Here is a 13,068-nt window from a genome sequence, read left to right as displayed (position 1 = left end):
ACATTTTTATTTTATTTTATTTTATAATCGTCGTCCAATAATTTTGGGTTTGCGAGTGCTAATGTTCAACTCTGTAGACTAATAATTTTGAACCCAGTCCAGAAGACAAGGGAACTCCTGGATCAAGTAATAATAAACACATTGAATAGTTATAGTTAAATTTAAAGGAATGGGAAAACACATAAATTTGAGATTCAACCAGGTAATGTTCGGTCACTACATGTCTAAACACTTCGAGACCAAGCAAAATTTTCAAAAAGTTTTTTTTCCCCGAACATTTCGTTCGCTTCTTCATGATAACTTTTAGCTCTTGCCTAATCATAGATTGTGATTCATTTATTTATTTCGCCCTATAATCACTTTTAAAACTATTTTTTTTAAAGTTGCTAATAATTTAATCTTAAAGTCGTATTTTTACTTTGCCTCTTGGATTCTACAAGTAGTTACAATTTGGTTAAAAAAAAAAAAAGATGGTGTTTGAATATCATTATTTTTTTGCGATTTCGAACAAAATAATGCATCAACTTGAAATAATATTTGATTTTATATTTCCTTATCTATCAACAATTTTTTTTCTAATTTGAAATTACTTTTCATATATAATTTTGCTAAATGCAAGGTTTGTGTCACATTGTCATCGACTTCCTTCAATTTAGAGCTAAATAATACTTCAACAAGTAATAAGGCTGAATCTTATATTTTCTTATCTTTTGATATTTCTTCGTATTTTCAAATGCATAGAATAAATCAACAGCGGATAGGGAAAAATCAGATCAATAGTGCCCAGATATTCAATGATGTCTTGAGATTTGTAGAATTTTTTTTTATATCCTACTAGTCTAAGAACATCTCAGACAGCTTTAAAACTGAAAAAAGGATTTCGATGTTTTTTATGTTTAACTAAAAGCTTACGTGTTTTAACATTTCTTATTCCTTTGAGTTTAAAGAGTCGAAGTACAAAATTTTACGCGCTGGGTATTTCGATATATCTTACTTCTCACGAAGAATTGTTATATTTCTTATTGCATGGAATAATCAATTATGTTATGCCATAAGTATAAATAAAAATTCAATAAATAAGAAATATAACAATTCTTAGGTTGGACGACTAAGGACGATTTACTTGATAAGCGAAAAAGCTGTAACTTCCAGAATGCTGAGTCACATTGCTCCATAGTCAAATTAAAGTGAAATATGAAATTTGAAAATATGATCTGCTTCAAGAGAGTGTAAGTGTTAGTTAGTGGGGAAAATAATTTAATTTTTAAAAAGTCTATTTAATTAGGGAGTTGAAATGCAGGTCAGCGGGGAAAAGATATTAACTTATAAAAAGTTTATTTGATTTGAGAAGTTCAAATGTAAGTAAGCGAGGGAAAAAATTTAATTTATAAAAAAATCTATCTGCCTTGAAAAGTTCAAATATAAGTAAGCGAGGGAAAAAATTAACTTATAAAAAATCTATTTGCCTTGAAAAGTTCAAATGTAAGTAAGCGAAGGAAAAAATTTAACTTATAAAAAATCTATTTGCCTTGAAAAGTTCAAATGTTAGTAAGCGAGGGAAAAAATATTAACTTATAAAATGTCTATTTGCCTTGAAAAGTTCAAATGTAAGTAAGCGAGGGAAAAAATATTAACTTACAAAAAGTCTTTTTGCTTTGAAAAGTTCAAATGTAAGTAAGCGAGGGAAAAAATATTAACTTATAAAAAGTCTATTTGCTTTGAAGAATTCAAATGTAAGTAAGCAAGGGAAAAAATTTAACTTATAAAAAATCTATTTGCTTTAAAGAGTTGAAATGTAAGTAAGAGGGGAAACATTTTAACATATATAAAGTCTATATGCTTTAAAAAGTAGAAAGTTAGGGAATGTAAGTTAAGGAAAATTTAACGTATAAAATGTCTATTTGCTTGCACAATAAAAAATGTTTCGGTAAAAATACTGGAACTCACTTATCATTACTTCCTGTCTTCGATAACGTTGTTGACATTTCATTGGAATGGAATTCGAATCATTGAAACGCAGTTTGATAAAGTTTAATCCAAAAAGACAATCAGCTTTTAGCAAAAGTATCGAACTCTAAGCTATACCCGTCACACCAACTAGACGAAAGTTTACATATGAAACAAGTAAAAAATTTATTAAAATATTTGAAATAAAATTAATTTATAGATATGTTCTGAAAGAAGCCGAAATTTTTTTCTATTAACTAAAAACCCGGTATGAACAAGATCTCAATTTTACAGAGACTCTTGCTTTTTCAACCTCTGTATTTTTATTGCAATTTTTACAATGTACTTTTATTTTTATTTTATTTAAACGACTTAAAACTCCTCATGCACCACAAAGTATAGCATGAGGCTTACAGTTGTAAGTAAAAAACAAAAGGAGAAAAATTTACAAATTTACTTTAAAAACAAAATTCCGCAAGGCCGCAAGACTTTCAATACTTTTGACCAGTTCTGATAAGACAGGTGGCCAACAAATTGAAAGACGTCTCAAATCAGTCTTTAAATTCATTCGGGCACTCGCATGGAGACTACAGTGAAGAAGAATATGTTCAGCATCTTCATCAGCATCACCGCAAGCACAAATTCCACTGGTCTGCAGATGGAAACGAAATAAATATCTTTTAAAATTTCCATGGTTTGTTAAAATTTGGGTCAATTTAAAATCAGTTGCAAAGAATTTACATTGCAAACGGTGAAAAATGGATGGAAAGAACCTTTTCGTCCAGAGCGACCGAGGCGAAGCAAGAAATTCTGCATTCCAGTCCGCAATGATTTTATCTCTAGCGATGCGCTTCCAGTGAGAAGCTGGAACAGACACCTTTAAGTCTATTTCACCACATGTAGTATTTCAAATAGAATTTAATTGTGGTTGTTTTAAAAACTTATTAAAATCGTCACGGACATTGTTGACAAAATGCAAAGTTAAATTTTGGTCAGAATTTCGACAAGATGTTTGTGAAAACATGTTGATGTGCTGAGCACATTGTACAGTATCAGAAAAGTTTGATATTTTTGAAATCGTTAGAACCAACGCTTCCTAGAGGAGAAAAAGATATCATAAACGAGAGTTCCGATCCTTTAGTAGTCCGAATATTGTGACAACTTTTTTATTTTTCTCCATTGCGCAGTTTAGTAGTCCTGACATAATGACATCTTTCTGTTTGCCTGCCACTGAGCAGTTTATGACATCGGACTCTTAAGTTGATCTGTGCGTATGCTTTCCTTCTTTGAATAGGTGTTGATAGAACTCATCACCATTCAGGTTGAGTGATAAAACGGTAGACAATACATCTTTACCGAAGTCTTTATCAGATGATGTTACATGAGTTGTAGCAACACAGCCCCATACTTTTGTATACGACTGTTTTGCTAAGAACATCAAGTCAATATCATAACAGCTCACTGAAAGTTTTCATTTCAATACTTATACAAATAAAGTTGTTTCCGTTCTTAACACTATTTACTTTAACGCATCGCTGTCCCTCAGTGGACTGATCGTAAAGACGTAGAACACTGAAGTCAAACATCACTGGCTGCGGTCAGTAAGTGGATGGGTGACTTTTTTTATTGGCTTGCGTAGAGACCGAGGGTGTACGGTATCGGTCCTTGTTCTACAGTAAGATGTTCGACTTCGCGGGCAGGTCGTTGGGCTACCAAAGCAGGGGAGCCATCCCCTCTGTATAGGATCAAAATTGCGATGGCATGTCTTCGAATCATCCTCAGGGATGTTTTCCAGACCGTCGCCAATAGCCCATTGTGCAGGTCTAGTGCAACGCAAATAAAGTACCTTTACGCACACCTTTCGACAATTAATCTTTGATTTCTGTGATGATAAAAATTGCGATAAAACTCTGACTTTATTTGACTCTATATTCTTGACGAACAATCATGCGCAAAACTCAGGTTTTCTTACAGAAAAATCTCCATTACATAAATTGCAAAGACTTCCCTAACTATGCATCCGTTATTTCATTTGGTGGTGGATTACAAAACGGCATTTTCAGAAACGTACGTATAAAAACATTTTGCAATAAAATTTAGAAAATATTTTTTTAATTTACAATTAAATCACGTTAAGACTCTTCTGAATGAATCAATAATTTTCATAAACAAGTACTTAGAATGGCCATAAAACGCATTTTAGCTCAAAGATTTGAGTATTTCTATTTACTACCTTTCATGTTCATCCTCAGTTAGGGAAATCAATTGCTTAAGGATATCAGATGCCAAATGTCCGTGATAATTAGCTTTCGATGAATGCTGTTAATAAATTTCAAATTAAGTAGCATTAGTAATCATCGACTCTTAACTCATCCTTTAGATCGCATCTACCTTATAGATCGCGACAACCCCTAATCAGATCGTCTTTTAATTATGTTAAATTGACCATTTGCGAACAATTTCAACAATTTTGATGACCTTTGTTTTAGACAAAAATGTAAAATTTTACACAGAAAAAACAACTAAAAAAACCATATTTTTATGATAAAAACATTTCTGTTACAACAATGAGAATTCTGGTAATAAATACTTAAATGTAACACCTACTTAAACCATTTATCTGATAATTTTTTTTTCGTTATGGTACCGGTTTGAGTGCCATGGTAAAAATTATCGAACTCCTTCGTGTGCGTGTAGAACCAGAAAATATGGTAAATTTTACCATGTTCTGAAAGCTTTGAGCATACTTTTTTCTCAGTGACAAAATGAAATTATTTTACTCTTAAACTGTTTTTTTTATTAAAATTTTGAATAAAAGATTTTTTTTCAAAATTTTGCAAATTTTTTTTTTTATTTTGCCTTATTTTGGATGTACATATGATGGCAGAAATTTTTGCAGCTCATATGGACGTAAATTTTTGTCCAAATTCTTCTTAACCTAATAAAATTAAACATACAGCAAAAATTTAACATCAGAAAAAATAAGCTAATTTTAAATCATCAGTAAAATTTTATTTATTTATACAAGTGCTTGATAATTCCAACATCAATCAAAATGCAATAACACTATTTTCGAATTCAGCATTTAAGACTTAAGCAGTTAAAACAGTTTCATAATTAACCTAAGTAAAGACTAATATCATTAACGAAATGTTGCAAAGTAATGCTCTTATTCAATTAATTTACAAACGTCAACTCTATATTATAATGCCTGAAGATATGCTTGATACAATTTTTCCATAGAGACACAGAAATCAAAATACCCGTTAGTTATACTACATTTCCTGTAAGTACTTTTCGAGACTTTCGCTTCCAGAAATAACTAATCCGCTTTCAGAAAACGGAAGTTTTCGTCTTTTCACTTAACATTAAATAAGCTATGAAGTGACGGCGAAGTATACAATTCTTCTTTTCTTAAAGGTACGATGAAAGTTTCTTTAAGTTCTTAGTTTGTTCTCTCTCTTGTTTTGGAATTTTCTGAGGATTTTGTTATTACCTTCAAAAGCGGCGTGAATGAATTAAAGTAATTAGGACTCAGAAATAAAACTTCTGTTTTCACACAAGACATGAAAGTAAATGCATTTCAAAGTTTGACTGTCTTTTCAGATGTGAATGTTACTTTTGAGTAGATTTATGGAATTAGATAATGGCATTATCTTGAATCTTATTTGCGTGGATGATGAATTAAGTGCTGATTCTAAGTGAATAAGAACTACGCGTCAAGTAGCTTTTTTTATATTTTAAGTTATGTAAATGAAAATGAAAAATATAAACTGTTTTCATGATGGAGCTTAAAAAAGTTAAGAAATTAGAATAAAAGTTTATTCTGCATTAGAAAGTATGAAACAAGGTTTATTAAACCTTTTTTTTTTCCTTTCTTAATCCTTTGCCCCGTTGCCTCTGAGGCGCCGTTACCAGTCACCACTCTAAAATTAAAAACCATTATACCTTAAAAATTAGTAACCGCATTATTTTAAGAATTATAAAAATTATATAAAAATGCAGTATTGTGTAATTTTAAATTATTTAGTGCATAATGTTAATTCAACAGAATTTTAAAGTACTCGGATTGCAAAGAGTTAAAGAAAAAAAAAGCTAGATGAATATTTTAATGGTATTATTAAATATAAAGTATTTTACATAACAGAGATAAATGCGTACGAGGGTTGCTATTTATATTTCTGGCTTTGGCAACAGTAAGTGTTGCTAGGCGACCGCAGACGATTTTAATCGAAAGTTTGATATTTTTAAACATAAATTCAGCAGACGATGTACCATTATAGCTTCATTTGTGCTGTTGACTGTAAATTGAAAAGTTCTTCTCTTTCAAAAAATGGAATTGAATCGTGAACATTTTCGTGCCATTATTTTTCATACCTTTCGGCGTGGATTGTCAAGACAAGAGTGCTTCGATGAACTTAATTCCTTATTCAGCGATAAAGCGCCATCCTACAGCACTGTAAAAAATTGGTATAACGAATTTAATCGTGGTCGATGTTCGATCCAGGACGAATCCCGTGCAGGTCGTCCAAAATCCGTTGTTGTGCCAGAAAAGATCGATGCTGTGCGTGAACTGATAAAGCAAGATCGTCATGTGACATACCGTGAGATAGAGGCGTCTTTGGACATTAGTATGACTAGCATCAATAAAATATTGCATGAACATTTGAGCGTAAAAAAAATTTGTTCGCGTTGGATCTGACAAACGCTCAAAAAAGGCTCGTGTCGATTGGTGCAAGGAAATGTTGGAAAAATACGTTCAAGGTACATCAAAGGCTGTGTATAACATCTACACAGGTGACGAATCATGGATCTATGCATATGAGCCGGAAACAAAACAGCAATCAACTGTATGGGTCTTCCAAGACGAGGCAAAATCAAGAAAAGTTGTTTGAGGAAGAAGAACATCGAAACAAATGATTGCCCGTTTCTTCGGCATTAGTGGTCATGTGGCAACAGTGGCGTTAGAGCAAAGAAAGGACTGTCAATTCTGAATGGTACACGACCATTTGTTTGCCAGAAGTCATCGGAGAAATTCGAAAAAAGCATTATTAGTGTAATAATATTNTTATTCTACTCTTAAAAATGCGTTTCTTTTTATTAAAATAAAGAAATCCCAGTTAACTTCATTCGTTGTATTCTTACTTCTCTTTAGTATCAACTTAAATTAATTTTTTTTCATGAAAAAATTTAGTTCTACTACGAAAACTGGGAGTAAACCGAAAATAATTTCTATTTTAGAGTATAATAGCGAAACATACAATTCTTATTACATTAAAAAGTTTCAATAGTACACCTGAAAGACCATTACAACTCATTTTGTGCACATAATGAAAATCACAATTAAAACCCACCGATAGAACTTTTATTCTACATATGACATAAAAGTAATACCTTCGAATTTTAACGAATTCAGGGACGAATTATATTTTCAGTTCTTTTCGAGAATAAGGAAAATTTATTATTTAGATGAATATGTTCATTTAGTGTGTAAAATAAGTGATGTTTCTAATGAATTCCTAGTAACTTTCAAGTTCGCTTCACTAGTAAACTTCAATTTCAATTCGAAGTAATTTACATATGAATAGTACAAAAATCAGAAGGTATGATTAAAATCCAAGACATACGTAAAATAGAATAAACTATTGGAAAGAGTATTCTTCCTATTGAAAAGAGTAATTCTGAATAATTGATGTATAAACATGATTTGAATATTAAAGAGATTTTGATTGAATTATATGCTGTCATTTCCCTTTCCACAAATTAGAATATCAGCAACTAGTAAAACTCATGTTTGCGTTTGTAATTATACCTATTATGCTATGAAAATTACATTTTAATTCATTAGCTTATTATCATTTTTTTTTGTTAGTTTATAGATTACTTTTAAGCATTCAATGAAATGAAAAAGAAAGTATAAAATCGAATGTGATAGCTAATAAAAAAATGTTTCAAGCATAACAAGGAGTATTAAACACAGGTATCAAATAAATATAGCTTTTGTATGGATTTTAAATTGCTTAGCTATGTAATTATTTATTTGAAAGATAACCATAGTGAGTCGTTTACAATTAATGTTTTTCAATGCCAAGGGTAAAAAGAAGAACTGAAAACAATAACTAACAAATAATTTTTATTCAGCAACAGTAGTTTAAAAAATGATTTCATTTATTAGGGGAACCGGAAAGTAATGTCGTTTCGGAGCATTATATATTCGTTAGTCTTAAAAACCAATTTACTTATTTCGATCCATTTCAATGCATTTCCGATCTGGCATTGAAAGGTTGCTGCTGACGAGGGTGAATACTGTATTAATTAAAAATAAAATCTTGATAATAAATATCAAATGCACCGAAATGACATTAATTTCCGGTCCCCTAATATATTCAGCATAATGTGGGCAACACTCAGATAATGCTAAAGTTCTCGGGTTCAATTTCTCATAGTTTAATACTTTTAGTAATTAATTAATGATTATTAATTTTTTAATAATTATTAATTATTTAATAATTTTAATATTTATTTTTATTATTCTCCACTGCTTATTACTTTTTTTAGTGTTGTGCAACACTTTGTTAAATTCCTCATTGTTAAATTTTAATTTGCCAATATTTGTAAAATTTTAGTTCTTAATAATTATTCTGTTTACTTTTTTTCCTTTTAAAAGACATTTCGAATATTACTATTTTAAAATTTATTTTTTGTGCTTTTTTATCTAATGATGAGAAATTCTCTATTGTACTTCTACGCGGAGTAGTAAAGGAATTATATCTTTCTTTCTTCTTTTTTTTTGCAAAATTAGCAGTGAAAAAGCACTTTAAAAGATCGCGGGATAGTTACAAATTACTGTCCTAAAATCAAATCACAAAAAATTTTGGCACAATTCTCATTCAAATATTCTTAAATTATTAAATTTTGGAATAATTCTCATGTAATTCTCGACAAAAAAATTGGATAAATTCTCCTTTAAAAACATAATAAAACAAAAAAGAAATAAATTTCATAATATATATTTTTTTACCTGTTTCTTTGGAATAAAATTAGGGGAAATTCGCTGTCACACTACAAATGGAAGGATTACACCATTTCTTGCTATTAGGGAAACACAATAAGTAACAAATTATTACTTGGCTGAAAAACTTTTTTTGCTTCAATAATATGCAGAATGGAAATAACAATCCACACGTTTCAAGCGTTCAAAAACAGGCTTCCATTTTCAAGACTTGCCAGAGGGAATCTTGTTTTACTCATAAAATTGCTATTTCTAATTCATATAATGCCTCACCCATAGTGTGTAGAATTGAATTCTCCTTGATTCACTAATTTCAGTCACAGTAATTTCTCTAGTTTTATTTTTTCATTTTTATTTTTATTCTCTCCTGGCCTGAGGTTTTTATAGACTTATTCATCTCCTTTCCTTTCCATTTGGATGGAAAAATTACGTTTTATATTTCACATCGCTTTTGTTTCTTTTCATTCTCGAATAGCAAGTCCTGAAAATGGCCTCTTATTTTTAAGCGCTTGAAACATGTTACCAGTTATTTCCAGTCTGCATATTTTTTAAGAGAATAAAGTTCTTTTTAGTCAAGAAATATCTTACTTCTTCATTATCTTTAGATAATTTAGTCAAAGTAACAAATCGTTTGTTATAAACATAAACCTAGCCCATTGTGCAGCTCTAGTCATCACCTCCTACATCAGAAAGCCTGAAAACGGTTTCTTATAGGTAGTCTGCGCAGACTATTTAAAAAGTGAACCGGTAGTGCGCATGAACCCAAATTTTATTGTAAAAAACGACTGAGAGAAATTTACCATATATATTTGAGAATTGAATCTGTAGTGGTAGTCATGTAAATAAAACAAACCAATCATATCCACAAACTAAACAAATTTTTAGACATATATTGGCTACCACGTTCTTATTTTTACTAGATTTTCTATTAAATGGCTCTTTCGTAAACTGGTTTATTTTTATAGTGGTCTGATCGGACTACCTACAAAAAACCGTGTGGAGGCTTTCAATTGTAGGAGGCGTTGCTCTAGTGCGACGTAAATTAACTACAACAACAACAACATAAACCAACTCTACATATTTCCAGTTACCTTTCAATGTAAATAATAATTTTAATTTGATTAACTTTAAAATAAAAACTAAGGCACATTAAACTTTACTAGAAATACATTATGAACTACATCTAGAAAAAACGCTTTTTTTAAAAAACGAAATATTTTAAAATAATATCATACTGATGTTTCGATTCTCTATTTGCTCCTAAAGTTATAAGCAGCAACATAGTATTATTTACCATAATATAATTTCTTCCCCTTAGTCAAATTTAAATCTATTTCTGACCAAAAGAACTTAATAGTTCTGTAATGCAAAAGAAAAAAAAATTGAATTTTCTTTTTTTTTTTCTTTCAGCGGGGGAGGCAGCGTGCAGGGATAGGGAATTTCGATGCGATGACGGATTATGTATCAATGTTGATTGGAAATGCGACGGAGAAAATGACTGTGATGACATGTCAGATGAAAAGGATTGTCGTAAGTATAAGTTTTACTTATTTTCACGATTTCTTTTTTAAAAAAAAATTAAATTTAACCCGGAATTCTAACAAACTGTTACTGTACGGTTTCTTAGATTGTATTTTTAAAGTTTACCTAAGTTAAAAATTATGATGGTTTTCCATTGATGGATCAACATAATCTTGATGGTAATTATCAATAATTTCATTATAAACCATTATATTTTTTGATGGTAGCCAACATAAGTACCATCACCTCAATATAGGAATTCGTACTAATTTGTGATGGTCCAACATAATAATAGCGACTTGCTTTGATGGTTTGTTCATGCTGAATGATCAGAAATTTCCATCACAGTTTCTAAGGAATCAAATGTTGAAGCGATTATAAGCAACCATCACCCTAATGTAGGGATTCGGACTGATTTAAAAAAAGAACAAATTGTCTTGATAGTTTATTCCTGAGAACAAACAAGAATTCCTATTAAATCATCATGGAAATGTATAGTTGGAACCATCATGGATCATCATAGATTATTGGTCCATGAGAATCAAACTTATCTTGATGGTTAACCATCATAGTATCAAAGTAGCATTTTCCATCATTACATGATGGAAGTTTGTTGGCATAGCAAAATCCATGAACGCATAATGGAAAATGATGGATGAGGGTGACCATCGAATGATGTTGGACCATCATGAGTTGCACTAAAACCAACAAAAACCATCAAAATGTTTTGCTGGGACCATCAAGAATTTTGACTCGGGTAAGTAGATATTTTTAATCTGTTAAACTATGAATGTTACAACTAAACCAATGGAGACAAAGATGCGTCTTTTGTAAGTTTTCATGGAAATTATTATGTAAAGTTTAAAGCTTAAATAGTGGCATTGCGCTATGCAACGGAACCAAATATTGTAGCGTTTGCATACGTTAATTACTTTTTTTATACTTCTTCGCATGCATTTTAAAAGCTATTTCACAGTAAGTAACAAATCTATTGAATTGTTATAAATGTAATAAAACAATGATTCATTAACAAAATTATTGTGATCCTCGTAAAAGCTTTCTTGTTAACTGTTATTTGACTCACTAAGAAATAAGTTTTCCATTTTTCTTTTCGAAATTTCAACGAATTAGGGTAAAGAATTTAAGTTATACTCCTCTTTACTCGGCAAGGATTCAATCAAATCATGTAAAGTGGCGAAATGCGAAACAGCAGACACAAATAAACAGATATCATGCCACGGAAACAAACGGAACGAGATATTATCCTTGTGACCACCAGAGACTGGCATTATTCAAATATCGGTGGGAGTACTTAGCAGAATACGCTTCGTACAGTGGTACTCGTGGTCTGAAGGATATTTCTCTGTAAATACGTGCGGCCGTTGACGTGATGAATCGTACAGAAAACGGAATTTTTGCATATATATTCACCTCAAGACACAATCTAAAACTATGTTCAGCATTCTTTGTGTGATTTAATTTTCTAAATAAAATTGCGTATGCGTAAATTTTACAGAAATGCCAGAATGTGGTGAAGAGGAATTCCAGTGCAGAGCTGGTAGGTGCATCAAAAGACAGTGGCGCTGTGATGGAGAATTCGATTGCGCTGACAACAGCGATGAAGATGGATGTGGTCAGTTCATATCTCTTCTCATAAACCTATTTCTGTATAAAAATCAAAAGTAGAACCTGTAATTGCGTGTTAAATCTAATTTATGGAACCTCTTTTTTGTGTGTTTAAGCTTAAACGAAATTTTCTGGTAGCTTAATCAAGTTGTTTCTGTCTATGTGCAAATGACAATATATAATATACCTAGAAACAATTTTAACTTCACCCCATTTGGACTCAAAATCGGTTCATGTTGGTTCAAAAATGGAATAACATGCTATAAGAACATGCACTTAGGGATCAATATTGGGATGTCGAGAATTTTTTATTATTGGTCCTAGAATGACCTATATAGGACCTACATTGGCCAATATAGAACCTATATTGGCTAAATAATGGATATAAATTATAGAGTGTATCTGACAATTCTACATATGGTTGTAAAGCGGCTGTAAAATATCAGGTGAATCGAAAAATTCTATGTAGGACCACTATCGAAAAAAAAGAATATTGGCCCAATGAAGGTCCAAATTATTTTACTGCTAGGGATATGGCAATCATAACCCTTAATATACAGTTTCAAAACACTTCTCAAAAAATTAAGTAATAAAAATATGCTCTATAGTAGTTATGAATTGGAATCTATGTAAAAAATTAAGCTATACAAGTAAGTCTGTTTTAGTGTTTACACACTGAGGGAAGTTCTTGACTAATGAACCGAAACTATAGTATGTCCATTTCTGTGCTTGATTTTTACTACATTCACGTTTTTTACTTTAGTCTACATATCACAAAGTACACCTTATAATTTTAGATATTAAAGTATACTCTCTAAGAGATCATAAATTAATACTTGAATGAGAAAGAAACAATACGAAATAGAAACCTGTTAAATCAGTTGTGGTATGGCAAGGCTATAAGTGATAAGGCAAATTATCGTATTAAACTTTATAAATCATCACTTAATTCCTTTTTTTTA

At 30.8% G+C, this 13,068-nt stretch overlaps 1 protein-coding gene across 1 annotated transcript in view; it reads left to right on the top strand.

Moving 5' to 3' along the window:
• LOC122271649 (low-density lipoprotein receptor-related protein 4) overlaps nucleotides 1-13,068 on the top strand; it is a 397,919-nt gene that overhangs the window by 240,881 nt on the left and 143,970 nt on the right. Inside the window, exons 7-8 of the mRNA XM_043053650.2 lie at nucleotides 10,370-10,489; nucleotides 11,997-12,113. Of these exons, the coding sequence (XP_042909584.1) occupies nucleotides 10,370-10,489; nucleotides 11,997-12,113 (237 nt within the window). The remainder of the gene's footprint in view (nucleotides 1-10,369; nucleotides 10,490-11,996; nucleotides 12,114-13,068) is intronic.

Source organism: Parasteatoda tepidariorum, chromosome 8, assembly GCF_043381705.1.
Source record: "Parasteatoda tepidariorum isolate YZ-2023 chromosome 8, CAS_Ptep_4.0, whole genome shotgun sequence".
Lineage (NCBI taxonomy): Eukaryota > Metazoa > Arthropoda > Arachnida > Araneae > Theridiidae > Parasteatoda > Parasteatoda tepidariorum.
The sequence above is the reverse complement of the archived record's forward strand: the minus strand, read 5'-3'. Positions and strand labels throughout refer to the sequence as shown.